This window comes from Citrus clementina, unplaced genomic scaffold (genome assembly GCF_000493195.1).
Source record: "Citrus clementina cultivar Clemenules unplaced genomic scaffold, Citrus_clementina_v1.0 scaffold_5, whole genome shotgun sequence".
NCBI classification, from domain to species: Eukaryota; Viridiplantae; Streptophyta; class Magnoliopsida; order Sapindales; family Rutaceae; genus Citrus; species Citrus x clementina.
The window spans coordinates 37,949,974-37,967,731 of NW_006262201.1; the positions used below are offsets into that span (position 1 = coordinate 37,949,974).

Genomic DNA, 17,758 nt, shown 5'->3' on the forward strand with positions numbered 1-17,758 from the left:
TGAGAGAAGAAAGCAAAATGCAGGTGAATTGATTTAGTGATTATATTTAGTATTGGTAGTACTAGTGTATTTTTGTTTATGATGTGTTTGTTTAAGATTGAGGCATGCTTCTTCTATATATAGAATTTTGAGCCTTACTTACAACGACCAGTGTTGCCATTACAAATTTGGGCGGTGATCGATTAGGATATATCGACGACCAAAGGTACATATATGTTTGGAATGGTTATGTTTTTGCTTTGATTATTACTATTAATTAAATACCAAACCAGGACTGAATGCAGGTACTTTATTCATTTATGCATTTTAAAATAATTATTATGACACTATATTACGACTGGCACATGTAGCTTGTTCCTAAATAATTTCAAACGTAAGGTGTTGAGTTTTGACTACCAACATTCTTCTCAGATAATGAACTGAGCATGCATACCATGTGATCCAGGTGTGTGACTCTTCGATATAATCAAGCAATAAGACATAAACCTACGGGGAAATGCATTATCAAACTAAGATATATGTTATTCTTGATTTGATATAAACCGATGGAGCTTTAATTTATCTCTTGGTAGCTCGCTGGGTGGTTAGCTCCACACAATTATATTTCGTTTACTTTTGGAATTAGGAAATTAGAATTTGGAATTGTTATCATTTATAGCGTTTACTTTATAAAATAGAGTAAAAAATCAAAATCGAAATTATGGTTCGTGGAGCCCACCACAATTTGAGAATGAAGAATGGTAGACTCATTTCCAAGAGGAGGTGGGAACGAGTCCCATTTCCAGTATTGACTATTTTGTCCTCCTCCAAAATTGAAAATGCCTATATTGTCATAATTTATAATAAATTAATATATTATTATAAATTATTTAATAAATTGATATATTATTAACAATAATTATTAATAATTATCGTTTTTGAATAAATAATCACAATAATTAATATATTATTATTTTAATTAATTTAAAATTTTAATAATTATTAATTTAATTATTTCATATTATTATTATTATTATTATTATTATTATTATTATTATTATTATTATTATTATTATTATTATTGTTATTATTAGTAGTAGTAGTAGTAGTAGTAGTAGTAGTAGTAGTAGTAGTAGTAGTAGTAATAGTAGTAGTATATTATGATTATTATAATTAATAATAATAATAATAATAATTAAAAAATTTACAATTAATTAATATATTAAAATATTATTGGCAATAATTATTAATAACAATAATTTTTGAATAAATAATCACTATATGATAATAATTCATTAAGTACTTTTTAGTAATTTGTTATAAGTTAACTTATTCCAACTCTAAGATAAAATAAACATATTAATGAGATTTCAACCCATTCTGATTCCGATTCATGTATGTCAAATAAACAACTTATTATAATTCTCATTTTTTATTCCGATTCCAGCTCATTTCAATTCCAGCCCATTCCGATTACTGCCAAATAAACCCAGCATTAAATTCTACACAAGATACAACTGAGATGACAATTGGGTAACTATTCTTGTTGGTTGCATAATTTGCATACAACTATAAATTATGTGATTGTCAACGGTTTTCAACTGAAAATTTTGAAAATACATTGAAGGATTACCATATCATCAATATAATCATTAAATAATATTCCCACTATTAGACATTAATATCCATCCATGATATAATGCAAACTCCTATTCTTCATTGTGCATGTTTGTAACATAGAATAAATAATAGTCAAATACACCAGTGTATAAGAAGTCAATAAAAGTTTGCCACACATGATGCATAAACCAAAAAAAAAAGAAATTAAATCGTTCACGTAATGCAGGATCTATAGATATATGAGTTCTACTCTAATAAAGAATCTCTTGTTTCAATATAGTAAAAAATAATTTTAAAGACAAAAGAATATAAATTTTTATCGTACAAAATATATTATATCAAAATATATATCTTTTTAGCTTATTACTTTATGGTCAGTGACATCTAGGGATGGCAAATTTTTCCGGACCCGGCCCGGACCCGGATAAACCCAGACGATCCGGGCCGGGTTAAACCCGCCCCGGGTGAATAAAAATGCGGATCCGGGTAGCATTTTTTCAAACCCGGATACATGCGGGTCCGGTTGCGGGTTCAACCGAACCCGGACCCGCACTACAGTATTAATAATTAATTAATTTTTATTATTCAATATAAATATAAAAGCCAAAAGTTAAAAAAAAAGAAAGGAAAAAAACGAAAAGAAACCCTAAATCCCCACCCCAGCCGCCACCTTTATTTTCCTCTTCCTCAACATCAATTCAATTCATCATCATCCACCCATCGTCAATTCATCATCAACAATAATAACAATCAATAGCATCCTCAACATCAATTTAAATCATTGTCAATTCATCATCAAAAGCAACAAACAATCTTTGGCACCATCAAATTCAACCTTATCTCTCATCTCTCATCAAATTCGATCTCATTTCTCTCTTATTCTTGGATGCTAGATCTCAACCCTTGCTCGGTGCTCTCATGGCTGCCGCCTCCTAGACTCACTGGTGCCTCAACCGACACCTCAAAGAAACTGCTAATCCACTCTTGCCACTGCTCGATCTCATCTCTCTCTTGTTCGTGGATGCTGGATCTCAAACCTTGCTCACTGCTTTCATGGCCGCTGCCTCCTGGACTCGCTGGTGTCTCAACCGACACCTCAAAGAAACAGCTAATCCACTCTTGTACAGAGTCAAAAGGGGCATGCACAAAGGCTTCATTGTTCCAGAATCCAACCTTCCGGGTTTAAAACCCGCAATCCGGAAACCCGAATTTTTCCGGGTTGAACCCGTACCGGACCCGGAGAAAGAAAATGCGGGTTTTTATCCGGATCCGGGAAGGAGAATTGGTATCCGGGTCCGGAACCGGAAAGGCCAAACCCGGTTTTTGCCATCCCTAGTGACATCCTTTTCTTTCCATCATCTCCGCTGCCTTGTTTCTCAATAAAATGCTGCCGCCACCTCATGCTGACTTCATTAACAATATTTATGTTTTTTTTTTTTGTTGAAATCACCGGCCCCAAGTTCTTGGAGCAAGTCTTTCTAACCTATTTTAAAACTACACAAACGGAAGCAGTGAAATATTTTGAAGAAAATTTGGCAGTGTCTCTCCTTTTTATATTTCCCCACTTATAAACCTTTAAATATAGCGCTTCAATCATATTTTTAACTCTAATATACATTGTAATGAAACCTTCAATCATATTTCCAATCCTCATTTTTCTATTTTGCAAGAACAAAAACTATACATAAAGAAAAAAATTTGGCAAGTCTTCGTAACAGCATAATTTTTATTTGGCTCCGGGCCTCCGGCTAAGTTGGATCATCTTCAATTTTGGAGTCAACTAACTGCAGCCGTTGGATCCCTACGCTGCTTTTCAACCGTTAAGATTATTAATATAAATGTTAGCCGACCAGGTAAAATGGTTGTTTTTCCACTTCCTCATCTTCATCCTCCTCGTCCCCACCTTTACTATTCCTATTTTGCCCCCAACTTTCTGTTTAATCCCTAACATACCCTTCACCACTTCCCTTCATCGACAAGCTCACCAACAGAAACCCACTTCCCCAGTGCCGCTAATGAACAAAACGTAGGATTTGATTACCAACTGAATGAATGTTAAATCAATGAAACAAACGAGGGTGCCAGTGCTGTTGTTTAGTCAAGAAACAAGCCACCGAATACAAACGGGTGATGATCATGATCAGAGGGTAACTCTGATTTGATCAAGTGGGTAGCTAGGCTGAAGCTTAAAGAATGATCTTGACCATACATTGCAGCAGCTAGTAGTAGTTGGTGATGCGTATTGCTTTAACACAAGAAGAAGTGACAACATTAGATGTTGGGTGGGATCATATAATATAGGAGAGACAGATGTGTGAAGAAGAAGACACAAGAAAGAATTTTAGAATATGAAATATGTTTTTTTTATTTGATTTTTCTTAAATCAATTAAGTGTGAGAATGAGAGTGTTGTTGGTGTGACCACCGTGTTCACTATGCCAATAAGCGAGCCCTTAAACATCAATGCTTCTCTCTTCTTCATCCTTCTCTATTTATCGAAATGGAATCAGTAACTTTTGTAGAGGTGCCACGTTTCCATTAGACGTAGATTTTCTAAATATGTAATCTTCACTCTTACTTTAAAAGTGACTGTCCAACGGCTATAGTTAGCTGGCTCTAAGTTGGAGATGACCCATCTTAACTGCAGCCTTTTTTTTTTTTTTTAGATTAGTTACGTATTAAATTATTGTATTTCATATATATTTACAATTATTATTATAATAGTATATTTATAACTACTATTATAAGGCTCTGTCTACGATGCCCCTGGGGCACGGAACCCCCTTATTTTGTCAAGTAGTGACGTAGTCGTTAGATGAAAAAGAGCAAAATCGGACGTGTAAGGAGTGGGCACGCAGCAGTTTAAGGAAACCGGGAGAGGCGGTCATTAGAAATGAACTATTCATGTTGCAATTATTGTGTTAAAACGAAACAAGAAAAAGTTGGCGTGTATAACAAAAAATAGTCTTGAGGGAACAAGTATTTGTAGTAGCAAGCATATATAAAAGGGTGATTAAAAATTACGTTGTGAACAAGTCAATTGTGGCCGGAGGCATGTGAAAGTAATACTACAGCAATGAAGAAGATAATGAGATTAACTGATGTTAATTATAGTAGTAATGAGTTAATGAAAAACATTGTTAACTATCAGCGAAATGGAGTAGACGGTTAAGACGCGGAGGAGGAAACGACCAACATCAGTAAAATAGATTCTTTGATTAAGGAATAACCTATGTTAGAACGGAAGCAATATGGTCAAGTAGAAGGCAGCAAGTTAACAGCAAAGTTGAGCAACATTTAAACTGGAAGCGAGCATACTTGAAATAAAATAAATAGTGCCAGAAACAGAAATGGAAGGGAGAAATGGATCAGGGATGTTGAATATAGAAGGAACAAATATGAAATAAGGAGAAGATAATTGTATTGTAGGTGCTAGGAGGCGGAGAAAAAAATATAAGCTGCAATGTGGACATAAGAGATAGAGTACATAAGTTGGAAACATATAATCGTGAAACTTGCACAATGTTGTAGCATTTTAACAACATCTATTAATTGATAGCAAAACACAGTTACAGTAGATGAAATTTTACAATAACTAAATATAGGAGCACACAAAATGTGGATAAGTTTCGTGGTTGGTGGAGTTCGTTTGACGGCGGTCATTAAAATGAAATAGACAGATAAGTTTAATTTTCAAGCATTGGAAAAAATGTAAGGTGGCCAATTGTGGAGGACACAGCAGACCGTAGGTATCAAAATGCCATGTCCCTCGAGAGTCATGGCTACAGGCCTGCAACATGAGTAAAGGAAACCATTAAATGAGAATTCAAGTAAGAATGACAATGTAACTAACTTGCTTATATCAAAGCAAGAGCTCGTACTGGCATATGTAACAAATTCATGTGGAGTTGAATGTTGAAATGCATAGGGTCAATGAAATATTAACAGCAATCGTGGAGGAAGTGCATGTTAGCAATTAATGAGCAGGTAATGTGGTGGAACGATTTATCATATCCCTAAGAGATTTGTCGTGAAGGTGAAAATATTAATTCATTCTATATGAGAAGACAAATGTACGAATAGCGGAGACAAATAGTAGAAGTAGAATTTACATGAGATATGAATTGCTGAAGCTCGTGTGCAAGGCTTGTGATGGAGAAAATGGTGTGAAATAAATGTAGGATATGTAGTGAAAACTGCATAAAAGTAAGTACAAGATGCAGAGAAGTGAAGGAAATATCCTCAGTCGCAGTGATCATATTTGGTATATAGTTAGCAATCCACGAGCACATACCAATGTTGAGCTGGGATATGATAAATATGATAATATCCAAGTAATGAATGTAAGGTTATTAATTTTGTGCGCACATGAAAGCTGGGTTCTAAATAATACGAACTATAACTATTTAAAACAAAATTGTTCCAATAGCTGCCTCAATAACTTGAAAAGTCAATTGATATCCCTAAAAATTGGACTTCATAGTTAAAAAAAATAAAAAGAAAAATAAAGACTTACTTATTGAATCTTCATCACTGCTGCTTGATGGTAGTCGCAAGAAGTTTTGTCCAACAGCAAGAGATGTGGCCGAACGTGGACTGATCTGAAACGATTAAAAAATGTGAAATAGTTAACTGAAAAGGTTGTTTTCATAATAATTTTGAGAGAAATGCACAGTGTGGATAATATATATTACAAGAAACATGGAAATTTGACCTATTTTGTATGAGGAATACGGTAAGGCGTGTCTTCTACAATTGTGGCATTTGCACGAGGAGGAAGGAGCAAAACAACATAAACGTGGGACATCCATGTAAATTCTTTTGGCAGTGCATTCATCCCCTGTCCATAAGTATCCCTATATTGAGAGATTGTCTGCATTTTGTGAACAAAGTCGTCGATATTTTCTGCCTTCTGTAGAATGCACTTGCATGCGTTTGGGCATGGAACTCCTGACTTCTGCCAGAAGCCACAACTGCAAAGCTTTCTTTGCATGTCGACCTCGTACACAGTGGAAACAGAATCCGTAACACCTGTAATTGTCCCATTATTATTTTGCACTGCCAGGTACCGGGTTTCAATAAGATGATGTTGAATTATCTTTGTGACTGTTGGGGTGATTCGTTGTCTAATCAACTGTTGCAGCTAATCTATCTAGAGCACATCTCGTTAGGAACTTTGCCTTCCCAATTTTTGACTTTCTTACTTGTTTCGCCTCACTTTTATACCGACACTTTTCCTCCGCTGGCAAATTCTTATACGTGGATCCAATTTCTTTTCGAATCTACAATGCAATCATGGTAACCCAATTGAACCCACTACAAATTAATCCGGTAGCAATTACCATTTCTCTATTTCTACAATGCTAATTAACTAACCTCTTTTGTAATGCATGTCACTCAATCTTTTGCCTTCATCTGACGCACAACTTCACCACTGCAATATCATCGTATCACAACCAAAATAATTAGTCAAAACCTATACTTACCACTCGACTGTTACTAAGTTATGATAATTTATTGATTTTTCCATTAACATAGTTTACAAATATCTTATGAACCCATTGCAGCACTGCCTTTTTCTTCCCCCATCAATGATTGCATCATCACCAACCACTTCAGTCCCTCCTTTAATCTCACATTCCTTTCGCTTATTTCTCCCCACCACCTTCATTCCTGAATTTCAGTAACACTGCCATTTCTTACCATCAAAATTTGTTTTATATCAACATATAAATACATTTCTAATGTATAACACAAATACATATCAATTACATTAGCATCCCCAAACGAAACTAACAAAAACATTTCATATAAACTCCACGAAAAAGATATACAAATTCAGTTAGTGCATGTACCATTACCCCCATGTCATCAGCTTACTTCATGCTTCTCATTCACATCATTTAAATATTTGCTGCAATTTCACTTTTCATGTTACTAATTTTCCATGCATGTTCAATGTAAACTTAATAACACCCACGCTACTGTGGAATTCTATGTCATACATTGGGTACTAATTGCTTATACTTACAAACATATAATACTAATCAGGTAATTAATCCCTTTACAATGATACAAATGCAAACTTTTATTATCTAAATTTAAATAATTCAGTAGGATTGACATTTAACATGTCACATGTCTGGTGCTTCTATGAAATTCTATTCGAATGCATTGTCATGACTAAGTTAAAGAAAGGCAAAGCAAATGCTGCCAACACACTCAAGTTACAGAGCATAACACCAACCTTCTCCTTCATCCCACTACTTTAAATAGACCACATTGAACTGCTGCTAAATAATCCCCAAATCATTTCGATAATTATTGGCCGAAACCCTTCTAATTTTCAATCTCTGTACGGCATAAATTTTGGAACCATGTATATGCACAACACTTCATTTATTCAACTGGGTTCAATTTCTCCACTCAACCACCAACCGCGTTGTGCAGGACATATCCTTAATTTAAATTTAAATTTTTTGCGCTCTACTCCCAAATGATAGCTTATCCAAACGAAACGTTCAATTTCCACCATCCACTTTTATCACCGACAAATGATTCATATCTCTAATCTTATATTCAAATTACACTGACCTTAAATTTTGTTAACCCAATCCCTTCTGCCTCGTTCAATACTGCCACGACAAGTTGCAAGTCACCAAAAACCAATTCAAAAATCGCACACGCAAGCGCTGTCGCAGCCGCAGTTACACCTTGCCCACTGCAATTTCCTTGCGTTCGAGATACCGCAGTCATTGTCCGAAATGGCCAGTAAGGGTTTACAGACCCTAAAACTAATTTCGAACGAACAAGCTGGAAGAAACTGGTTTCGACGGTTGTCCACTATTATTGACTTTTACCCCTTTCAAACCCCATCCGTTGGATTAAATTATTTATAATCTAACGGCTACATGGGATACTGACAAAAAAAGGGGGTACCATGCCCCCTTGGGCATGGTAGCTGGACCCCTATTATAATAGTATTATACTGATATTTATAATCAAATATATATATAATTAAAATTTATATTATTATATTAAAATTTATAAAATATATGTACAAATAAAATAATCCGAAGGAAGGAAGGATATCCCTGTTGATTTTATGAGAAAATTGATCATACCCATTTTCCTATGGTAACAAAGAAATTGGGAAACACAAAATTTTCTTTTTTTTTTCCAATTTATCTCTCATTATTCATGGGACCCATAACTACTTTTACAGCTTTTCTTACTTCATTGTCTGCGGTCCTGCAGTAAAATTAATATCGTTTCCTCTCTCTTTCATTTTATCCACTTTATGGATAAACATAAGTATGAAAATAGGTTCCTTTCATTTTCTCTCTCTTAGGTTTAGGTTCTTTTCCTTTGTCTAGACACCAAAACTATCGCAATGGCTGATGTCGAGGAGGTTCAGAACGGAGCTGCACCGGCGAAGACGGCTGTTCCTGCTTCCACGGCCAACTTCACGGGGATGAAGCCGCAGTTGCTTGTGGAAGCACCGAAGGCTACTGACGTTGTTCAGTTCTACAAGACCGCGTTTGGTGCCTTGGAGATTGGCTGTAGCATGGAAACCAAACGCAAGGCTGAACAGGTGTTTAACTCGAGATTGCCACTCCACTTTCCTTGTCTCTCACCTTTCGATGATTCTGCTGCTGCTAAGAATGTGGGAACCGGATGCACGCTCTGCTTGGAGACTGAGGACATTCATGCGGCCCTCGCCAATGCTGTGAGTGCTGGAGCTGTTGCTAAGGGTGAGCTCGCTGAAGGCCACAGCGCGCGTAATGGTGGGCGCGTGGGAAAGGTCAACGATCCTTATGGTTTCACATGGCTCATTTGCTCTCCGGTCAAGAAATGCGCTGAGGTGGAAGCTTGAGAGCTGCCTGATCTGATCTTTAGATATTGATCTACGGTCACATGAATCTCTTTTTTCGTTCTTCTTTCATGCTTTGGGTTAGGCGATGTATAGCTGAAGGCTTGATGATATCGCTGAATGTTCATCATGATGAAGAAACTAACTAGACTAAAAGAAAAGAAAAAAAAATTGAATGGGTAATGATGGGATTAGTAGCAGTTGCTATTTCTTCAATTTTTTTTTTAAATTTTAAGGAAATATAAATAATTTAAAGAGAATAAAATAATTATTTTAATTATTTATAAAATTATAAATATTTAAAATTAATAAGAGTAAAAAATGCTTAAAAAATATATTTTTGATTTTCGCACTAAGAATTTTAACTTTTTTTTTTATATCTATATCATTACTGATACCAGGAGTAATATCATTTTTCCAAAGTCAACTACTAGTCAATAAAAAATTTATCTAATGGTGGGAGATTTTTACAAATAAAACGATATGGGCCATCTACTTGAAACAGTCCAAACCTCAGGGAGGCTTTTATCCTAATTATTCTTATACAAGCAATCAAACACATTCTCATTTTTTTTTCATTTTCAAATATTTTTTAAAGCCAAGTTACCAAATATATTTCTAAATTTACCAAAAACTAATCATTCTTATATTATAAAATAGATACAAAAACACCATCTCTCATCCATTAAAACGAAGTTAAGACCTCAATGCTAACATGTACTGTGCAATTCAAAATCAAAATTCTCATATCAAGATTAGATGAATGAAATAAATTGTAACAAATTAAATAAATAGTCCATAGAATTATTTTGTGCCACAAAATTTTTATCAAATTGGTACTAACTTGTTTAGTTTCTGTAATTTTCTTAAGGGAGAAAAAATTAATAAAACGAAATGGACATAAACTCACCAAGTTACTGGATATTAACAGATCGATTTGCTAGGCACTCGGTATTAACAAAGATGACAAAAGAGTACGGGCTCGGCAAAGCCTGGTATTTGAGTGGGCGAGGCTGGCTTGACCGGCACAGGCTTTGCAAAGAGCCTAGCCCAGAATAAGTTGCAAAAAGAAAATTAAATTTTTTTAGCACCCGTAAAAATTTAGACATACCCTTAGATTAAAAAAGCTAAAAATATATGAATTAAAAATGGAGAGGCTATTTGAATCGATTAATTTCTTTTCAATATCTACTTTTTTAATTTAAATAATCATGAAATTGTAACTTATTATTTTAATTCATTAATTCTCAAAAATCACAAAATTATCCTTATCAATTACTCTCTCTTTCTATTGTAATAATGGTAAAAAAACTAAATTAGTTTCTCTCTCTTATATTTTTTCTTTTCTTATTCTTTCTTGCTACATCAACTATTATCATTCTCTAAGCCTTCAATATAACTACTGTTTAGTCAATAGTAATTAGGGACAACAATGGGGTGGAGAGGCCTACCCCATTGCCAGCCCATTAAAAATTCCAACCTTACTCCTTATCTCATTTTTTAATAAATTTAGTAAAGTGTGGATGAGGCATCCCCATGTGGGCAATGGGGATGAGGAATCTTCATGTCGAGAATGATTTCCCCATCCACACATTATTCCCCATTTATTTATTTTATAGTAGGCATGGATACTTGATTTTGGTAAAATAAAGTTAGAGACTTAAATAAAATCATCACCATATTATAAAGTAATTAAATTATTAAAAAAAATCTTCAAAAGTTTGAAACAATATCTTGAAATAATATCAAAATTATAAAATGCTTAAAGAGAGTGGCACCTTAAGATAGAAAAAAAAAGTATGACGGTATTTTAGGGTTGAATAAAAATTATATTGTAGGATTTTTTTTTAGTTATAACCTACTTATATTAGGAAAAAAATAAAAAGAAAATTTATTAACCAATTTTGTAATTGATTTTAAAATATCAAATAAAAATTAAAAAATATTTACATATAATAGGGTTTGAGATGAGGTTAAGTAGAGAATACAAAATCAACCCACTCCATCAAAAATTTGAGAATTACTTTTCTCCGGTCCTTAAAAATTATTTAAAATTCATGTCATTTGAAGTGGGGCCTTAAGTCATCTAGGATTTAGCCAGCCTCGACGGTAATTTAGCAACTGCCACGCTCAAAAACTAAACCACATTCAATGACCATCCCAAGTTTTTGAACTTTAAAGCCAAGAAACATGAAACCAGCCGCTTTTATGTTCCAATGATCATGCAATTAGTTTGATGATTGAAAAAAATTAGTCAAATCGATGGAGAGTTATCAAGATGATGACGATTAGAAAAGAAAAAACAAATGCCTGGCAGATAATGAAATTTTATGCATAAAATTATTATTGAAAGAACAATTCCGAGTCAATTAACCCAAAAAAATAAATTTTATTTAAAAAAATAAAATAAATTGGGCATTACAATTGAGTATTTCGAATTGTTCTATGACATTCATTTATTAGAAAATGTCATACAGCGCTTGGATCATAAAAGGTGGTATAGCAGTTGGGAACTCTGGTATTATTTGTTACAATTTTCATTTAACTGATGCATATTGATTAAGATTAACAAATCATAAATAGCAAACTTTATTTTCTAATGAAAGGATGGGGACTAATTACTTCAACATTATAACAGCTATACTATAATTTAATGACAATTTCAGTTAAAAAAAACGATCCATAAAGATGAATTTAATAGGCTTCATCTACCACGATTATAAAAATCATTGAAGCAACAAAATTTAGTTAAAACATTTAACGAAAATACCAAATGGAGCAATTAAAGCCAAAACCTGTGAACTCTTGCCCTCTCACGCCATTAGGGTTTCCGTGCTCCTGCATCACAGCGAATCAAAGCTCTTGTTTGTTGATTATCAATCTAGTCCCCTTGCCCTTGCGGCTCTCTCTTTGTTTCCATCAAACACAATACTCCCAAAACCAGTCCTCATTCATGATGATGTATCCGCAACATCATCACCAACCGTGGGTTTTATAGACAGTCATGAGAGCATGGTAAAAAAGGCGATCCAAACTTCAAGTGGGTCCAGCCGGAGAGCGAGTGGGACCCAATGGCATTGAACTACACGTCAGGCACGACATCATCTCCTAAAGGAGTGGTGCATTGCCACAGAGGACTCTTCATCATCACCGTCAGCTCATTGATTGATTGGAGGATTCCAAATCAACCGGTTTTCTTGTGGACACTGCCCATGTTTCATGAAAACGGATGGAGCTACAGCTGGGGCATGGCGGCCGTCGGTGGGACCAATATTTGCCTCCGTAAAGTCGGCGTGCCAATCATCTATAGCGTGATCAAACATCACGGAGTAACCCACATTTGTGGTGCACTTGTAGTGCTCAACATGCTATCTAGCTCTCCCAGCACTAAACCTCTTGATAGACCAGTCAAAATCCTCACTTCCGGAGCTTCACCACCGGCAGCAGTGCTCTTAAGAACCGAGTCACTAGGTTTTGTAGTGAGTCATAGTTATGGGCTAACTGAAACAGCTGGTTTTGTAGTGTCATGTGCATGGAAGTCGCAATGGAACACGTTGGCTGATACAGAGAGAGCAAGAGTGAAAGCAAGGCAAGGAGTAAGAACAATTGGCTTGGCCGACATGGACGTCGTGCATCCTGAGACAGGAATGAGCGTAAAGCACGACGGGCAATCACAAGGGGAAATTGTTTTTCGCAGTGGCTCTATCATGTTAGGTTATCTTAAAGACCAAGAAGGCTCATCGTTGTGCATGAGAGACAACGACTGGTTTTATACTGGTGATATTGGTGTGGTTCATTCGGATGGTTATTTAGAGATCAAAGATCGATCAAAGGATGTGATCATAAGTGGGGGAGAGAATATAAGCAGTGCAGAAGTTGAATCGGTGTTGTACATGAACCCAGCTATTAATGAGGTGGCTCTCGTGGCTCAACGAGACAAATTCTGGGGGAAGAGGCCCTGTGCTTTTGTGAGTTTGAAGTGGGAGTTGAGTAAGAAGCCAACCGAAGAGGCGATAATAGAGTTCTGTAGGGCTAGGTTGCCTCATTACCTGGCGCCCAAGAGTTTAATAATCCAAGATGAGCTTCCAATAACTGCGACAGTAAAAATCGAGAAGTTTGTACTAAGAGAAATTGTCAACGCTGTGAATTGAGTTGTCTAGACTTCAAAGATTTTATGCTTTGTAAGAGAAGTAGGCCTTAGAAGTAGCAGCATCGCAACACAACTCCGGGCCTCACCTCATATACTTGCTCCACTGGGACTCCTCAGGTTTTGAAAAATTAAAACAGGGACAGGGTCAGCTGTGTTTTCTAATAGAATCATTCAATCACGGATTCACGATACGATCACACCCAAGATTTTTGTTTTTCTGCTGGTCAATGTATATAATGCAAGCAAAACACTCCATATTACTGATATGCTGAATTATGCAATTTACAGGCTCACGGTATAGTCCGCCTCCACAACCCCTCCCCCCCAACAAAATTTTTTTTGTCAAACAAAAACATGGGAAATCATCCTTTACATGAAATTGAGTAGTAGAAGTAAAGGATTGTATCTTTCCTAGTCAGTGGTGAAGATATTTTCCTCTTAGATTAAAGCAGATCTTGATAAGCAAATTCTTGCTGTGGAGAATATTTTCAGGGTAAATTATCACAAACTTTCACAGCTAAGTTCTCCAGAGGCCAAGGATTCTGATGCCAGATAACTTTTCCTAATCATCTTTCTCACAGCTTCAGGAGACTTCTGTCTTGTCCCCAACCACAAAACGGTTTGCATCATTACTCAAGCCAGACAAATGAAGCTGCTTCCTCCTCTTGACAAGATGTAATGCAGTCTGTCTGTCATCTCGAGCCTCCTCAGAATCAGGCTGCATAGAGAGGCACACTTGATGAGATGGGTACAAAATTTGTACCAAAACAGTTGGTACACCTATGAATTGTCCAATGTCTCAAAGGCAAGGACCTTATTCAAGGTACAATGACAGTAAGAAATTGGGCGACTCTTTTATTAACTCTTTCTTACATCAAAAATACAGGAAAATCAATTTTCATTTAGCTCCCACAAAATAGCACTTTAACAAGTATAGCTTGCTGAATCTTTAGTGGCATTCCCACCAGTCACCATTTGATAGGTGTCCACTAAATATCAAGTTAAAAGCCAGAGTTTCATATCTTCAATAAAAATATCCTGAAACAGAAGGACAATGTATACAGAAATACAAATGGCACATCTGATTGTGTACCTTGATAGCTAATGCCCTCTCAAAGCTTTCGATTGCTTTATCAGGCTCCCCAAAGTTTAACTGTGCCCTACCTAGAGTTATCCATGCCTGAACAAAAGAACTATTATAAGAAACAGAGTAGATAGGTGGAACTGAACAAAGTAAACAACATCTTGAAATTCAATACAGATCCCAGGAAAAGTTTGATGCAGTTCACATTAAAAAGGAAAGGATAAAGCATATAGCTGAATGATCATCCAACACAACAGTACCTAGGACTTTGGATGTAGTTCATATTCACAGTCCAATAGCTAAAGTATGGCGAGCATAAAGTTCATTGACAGCTTTGGCAGTCTTATAATTCAATCAATTCCTCCCAGTTAAACAAAAACATAAACTTTAAGTAGGTAGACAATCATATGCCTCCAAAAGCTTTGTTTCAATGGGGTGTTACAACTTACCATGAAAACTGGAGGAACTAGTTGCAAATTAAGGCCCAACATACCATCCAAAAAGGCTAAAATTAAGTAAGTTTGAAAGTTGGAATTTATAAAGATCTACATTGTAATGCAACTCTAATATTGCGAACTAACACAAGGTTTCGAACATCTTTTCTTAGATGCCAAGAATATACGGGAAAATAGACCATAAAAAGCAATTCCAATTGACAAGGAGATTGAGGAGTAATCCAAAAAAAAAACACTAATTACAAGTATAACAATTGGTTCTTAAAATAGTATGACAGTTAGCATTTTCCATTAACTTCATAAGTCTTTGTAGGAAATCTTAAAAATGAAAATTATTTACACTGCACTATCAGTTCAATTTTGCAAAATCATGATAGAAAATAAAGTCCTTAGAGAAATAAAAAACAAAAAGCAAATTGCCAATGAAAAACTTCAATAAGAAGGTTCAGGTTTATTTTTAAGGAAACCTTGTTCTTTCTTTCTTTATTTATTTATTATTTTAAGACAACATAGATATTAAATTTGATATAAGAACTGCACAGATAACAATCAAATTCAATGAGTTTAAGGTCGACATACCTCTGCCCATGATTGTTCCAATTCAGTAGCTCCTGTAAAGTTGAAAGTATAAACCATAAGTTATGTACCACGGAACTTATTACAATAGACAAACATTAGTTGTAAGAAAGTCCAAAAGTATGCAACTCAGAACTTGAAAGATGCTAAATGTGAACATTCTGTTCACTGGATGTATCATAAAACCCAATTTATTCTGATAGAAGACATGAACTTAAATATTGAAAGATTTTAAAATTCAAGGGCATATAAGAAGTTTTAAGGAAGATAACGCATACTTGTCAGTCATTTACAATAAAACCATTTAAGCATATCAAGCTACCATTCAAATACAATGCATGAAAGAAAAACGGATATGAATTTGATCATACGAGTAGCTGCCTTCAATGCATTCCACGCATCCCCAAGTTCTAATAAAACTTGTGCTTTCTGCTCATGCAAGACCGCATTTTCAGGCCTCAAATTAAGAGCAGCCTCCCACTTTCCAAGTGCTTCCCGGAATTTCCCATCCTTCAAAATGAAAGTGCCATCATAATAGTGAAACGCATGTAAACCCCAAATGTAAATAACAAATAAAAACAATACTTGCACACATGCAATTTTTCAGCCTAATTATTTTCCCCCCAAAAGCAATCCTTTCCCTATTGTCTCACAAAATTGATCGAACCTAACCAACAAGTCCTGCATGCCACATATTTAACAACCCCAGATAAAATTAAAAATGAAAAATTATGTCTTTTTAATAGAAAAAGCAGAATTGAGTATTGAAGCGAAAGTAAAGAAAAGGGTACCTCGGCAAGGTTATTGCCTTGGGCTTCGAATGATAGGGCAAGTTGTTTAGCGTCGAAGGGCTCTTGATGTTCGTTATTATCATCGTTCTTTTCGAGCTCTGTACCACTTAATCCACGCTCTTGGTCTTGTTGGTCAAAAGGAAGATTTGGGAATTGCTGCAGTGACCGCTTCTTGTTGCCCTTGTTTTTGTTCCACGTCAATTTCATCTCTCTCCGCCTCTCCCCCTACTTTCTCAATTTCTCGGGACAAAACCACCCACAGTTAGAAACTTGTACCTCAGCCATTGCAATATCTTACACTTCTTGTTCTAGTCGGGTAGAAATAGGCAGCCCAGTCCAGTAACTAGCTGGACCCACTAAACATATTAAAATGGCCCTCTGATTCATAAGGATGGGCTGCCCCAAAGCTCGTTCATGATGCGCGTTCAGGTGTCTCTACTCTCTAGGATATCTATCATACTATTTTTTAAAACTTCAAGCATCATGAACAGCGCCCATGGCCTAATGGATAAGGCGTCTGACTTCTAATCAGGCGATTGTGGGTTCGAGTCCCACTGGGCGTGAGTGAGGTTGAGCGCTTTTGTAGAGCTCAGTTCATTTTTTTTTTCAACTTAAATATTTGGTCTGTTTGTGTTCGGTCTTCCTTCTCTTTTCCTAGATTGAAGTCTGAAGAGAGCTACCGCTGATTTTCAATTCGTCCAATCAGTTTCCTCGAAAGCCTCTTGTGGTGAGAACGTTGAAGACTTGTTCTTTTTTGTCTGTACGCGTGTCACATTTGTCTTTATATGTTATGTATAAAGTTTATTGTTAATCTAAACTTTAATTAAGATTAATTATATCAAAGTTACATTTTCCTATTTGAATTTACATACTCCATCTCGATTAAATCTACATCTCCGTCTAACCTCACGCGACCCTTTTAATCAATAACAAAAGTTTCCCAGAAACTTCTATTGATTTCGTAATTATATTTTATATTATTCAGATTCCCACTAACGTTGTGTGAAATTCATGATTCATGAGAAAAGGAAATGGCCAATAATAATAATGATGAAAATAATGTAATTTAACTTGGTGAAAATAGTATTCTTTGAATCGTTACTGTATTACTGAATCTAAGAAATTATTATTATTATTATTATTATTTTGGCACCTAAATAAAGGGCAAAATTGGTTCACACATCAATGACACGTTGAAATAGGAAAAGTAAACCAAAATTAATCCGGCATA

The 17,758-nt window shown here is 35.4% G+C and overlaps 2 protein-coding genes, 1 long non-coding RNA gene, 1 other non-coding gene and 1 pseudogene across 6 annotated transcripts; 3 read left to right on the forward strand and 2 right to left on the reverse strand.

Annotated features, from left to right (window-relative positions):
- Positions 1–5,011: 5,011 nt before the first annotated feature.
- On the reverse strand, positions 5,012–8,435 carry LOC18040714. 3 transcript variants are annotated; one of them, XR_002905653.1, is made up of 6 exons: positions 8,193–8,435; positions 7,142–7,271; positions 6,975–7,032; positions 6,313–6,880; positions 6,115–6,199; positions 5,012–5,388 (listed from the first exon to the last, which is right to left on the reverse strand). It is a non-coding gene; the product is annotated as an uncharacterized LOC18040714 (long non-coding RNA). The 3 variants fall into 3 exon arrangements; XR_002905654.1 differs by having other exon boundaries at positions 6,115–6,194; positions 7,142–7,287; XR_002905652.1 differs by having other exon boundaries at positions 7,142–7,287.
- A 526-nt stretch (positions 8,436–8,961) lies between these two features.
- Positions 8,962–9,645, forward strand: LOC112098458 (uncharacterized protein At5g48480-like). Its single transcript, XM_024184855.1, has one exon. The coding sequence runs from the start codon at positions 8,992–8,994 to the stop codon at positions 9,472–9,474; it is 483 nt and encodes a 160-aa protein (XP_024040623.1). The 5' UTR covers positions 8,962–8,991; the 3' UTR covers positions 9,475–9,645.
- A 2,292-nt stretch (positions 9,646–11,937) lies between these two features.
- On the forward strand, positions 11,938–13,622 carry LOC18040716 (annotated as a pseudogene).
- Positions 13,623–13,855: 233 nt separating this feature from the next.
- Positions 13,856–16,818, reverse strand: LOC18040912 (tetratricopeptide repeat protein 33). The gene is made up of 5 exons (XM_006434249.2): positions 16,528–16,818; positions 16,108–16,246; positions 15,740–15,771; positions 14,715–14,801; positions 13,856–14,339 (listed from the first exon to the last, which is right to left on the reverse strand). The coding sequence occupies exons 1-5, from the start codon at positions 16,732–16,734 to the stop codon at positions 14,205–14,207; spliced, it is 600 nt and encodes a 199-aa protein (XP_006434312.1). The 5' UTR covers positions 16,735–16,818; the 3' UTR covers positions 13,856–14,204.
- A 199-nt stretch (positions 16,819–17,017) lies between these two features.
- Positions 17,018–17,090, forward strand: TRNAR-UCU. The gene has a single exon. It is a non-coding gene; the product is annotated as a tRNA-Arg (tRNA).
- The last annotated feature ends 668 nt before the right edge of the window (positions 17,091–17,758 follow it).

Excerpts from the sequence above, each read along its gene's own strand:
- LOC112098458 (XM_024184855.1), top strand. The coding sequence starts at position 8,992 with ATGGCTGATGTCGAGGAGGTTCAGAACGGAGCTGCACCGGCGAAGACG.
- LOC18040912 (XM_006434249.2), bottom strand. The coding sequence starts at position 16,734 with ATGAAATTGACGTGGAACAAAAACAAGGGCAACAAGAAGCGGTCACTG. Across the intron at positions 14,802-15,739 it reads TGGAACAATCATGGGCAGAG|GCATGGATAACTCTAGGTAG; the intron begins GTATGTCGACCT and ends TCTTTTGTTCAG. Across the intron at positions 14,340-14,714 it reads AGAGGGCATTAGCTATCAAG|CCTGATTCTGAGGAGGCTCG; the intron begins GTACACAATCAG and ends CTCTCTATGCAG.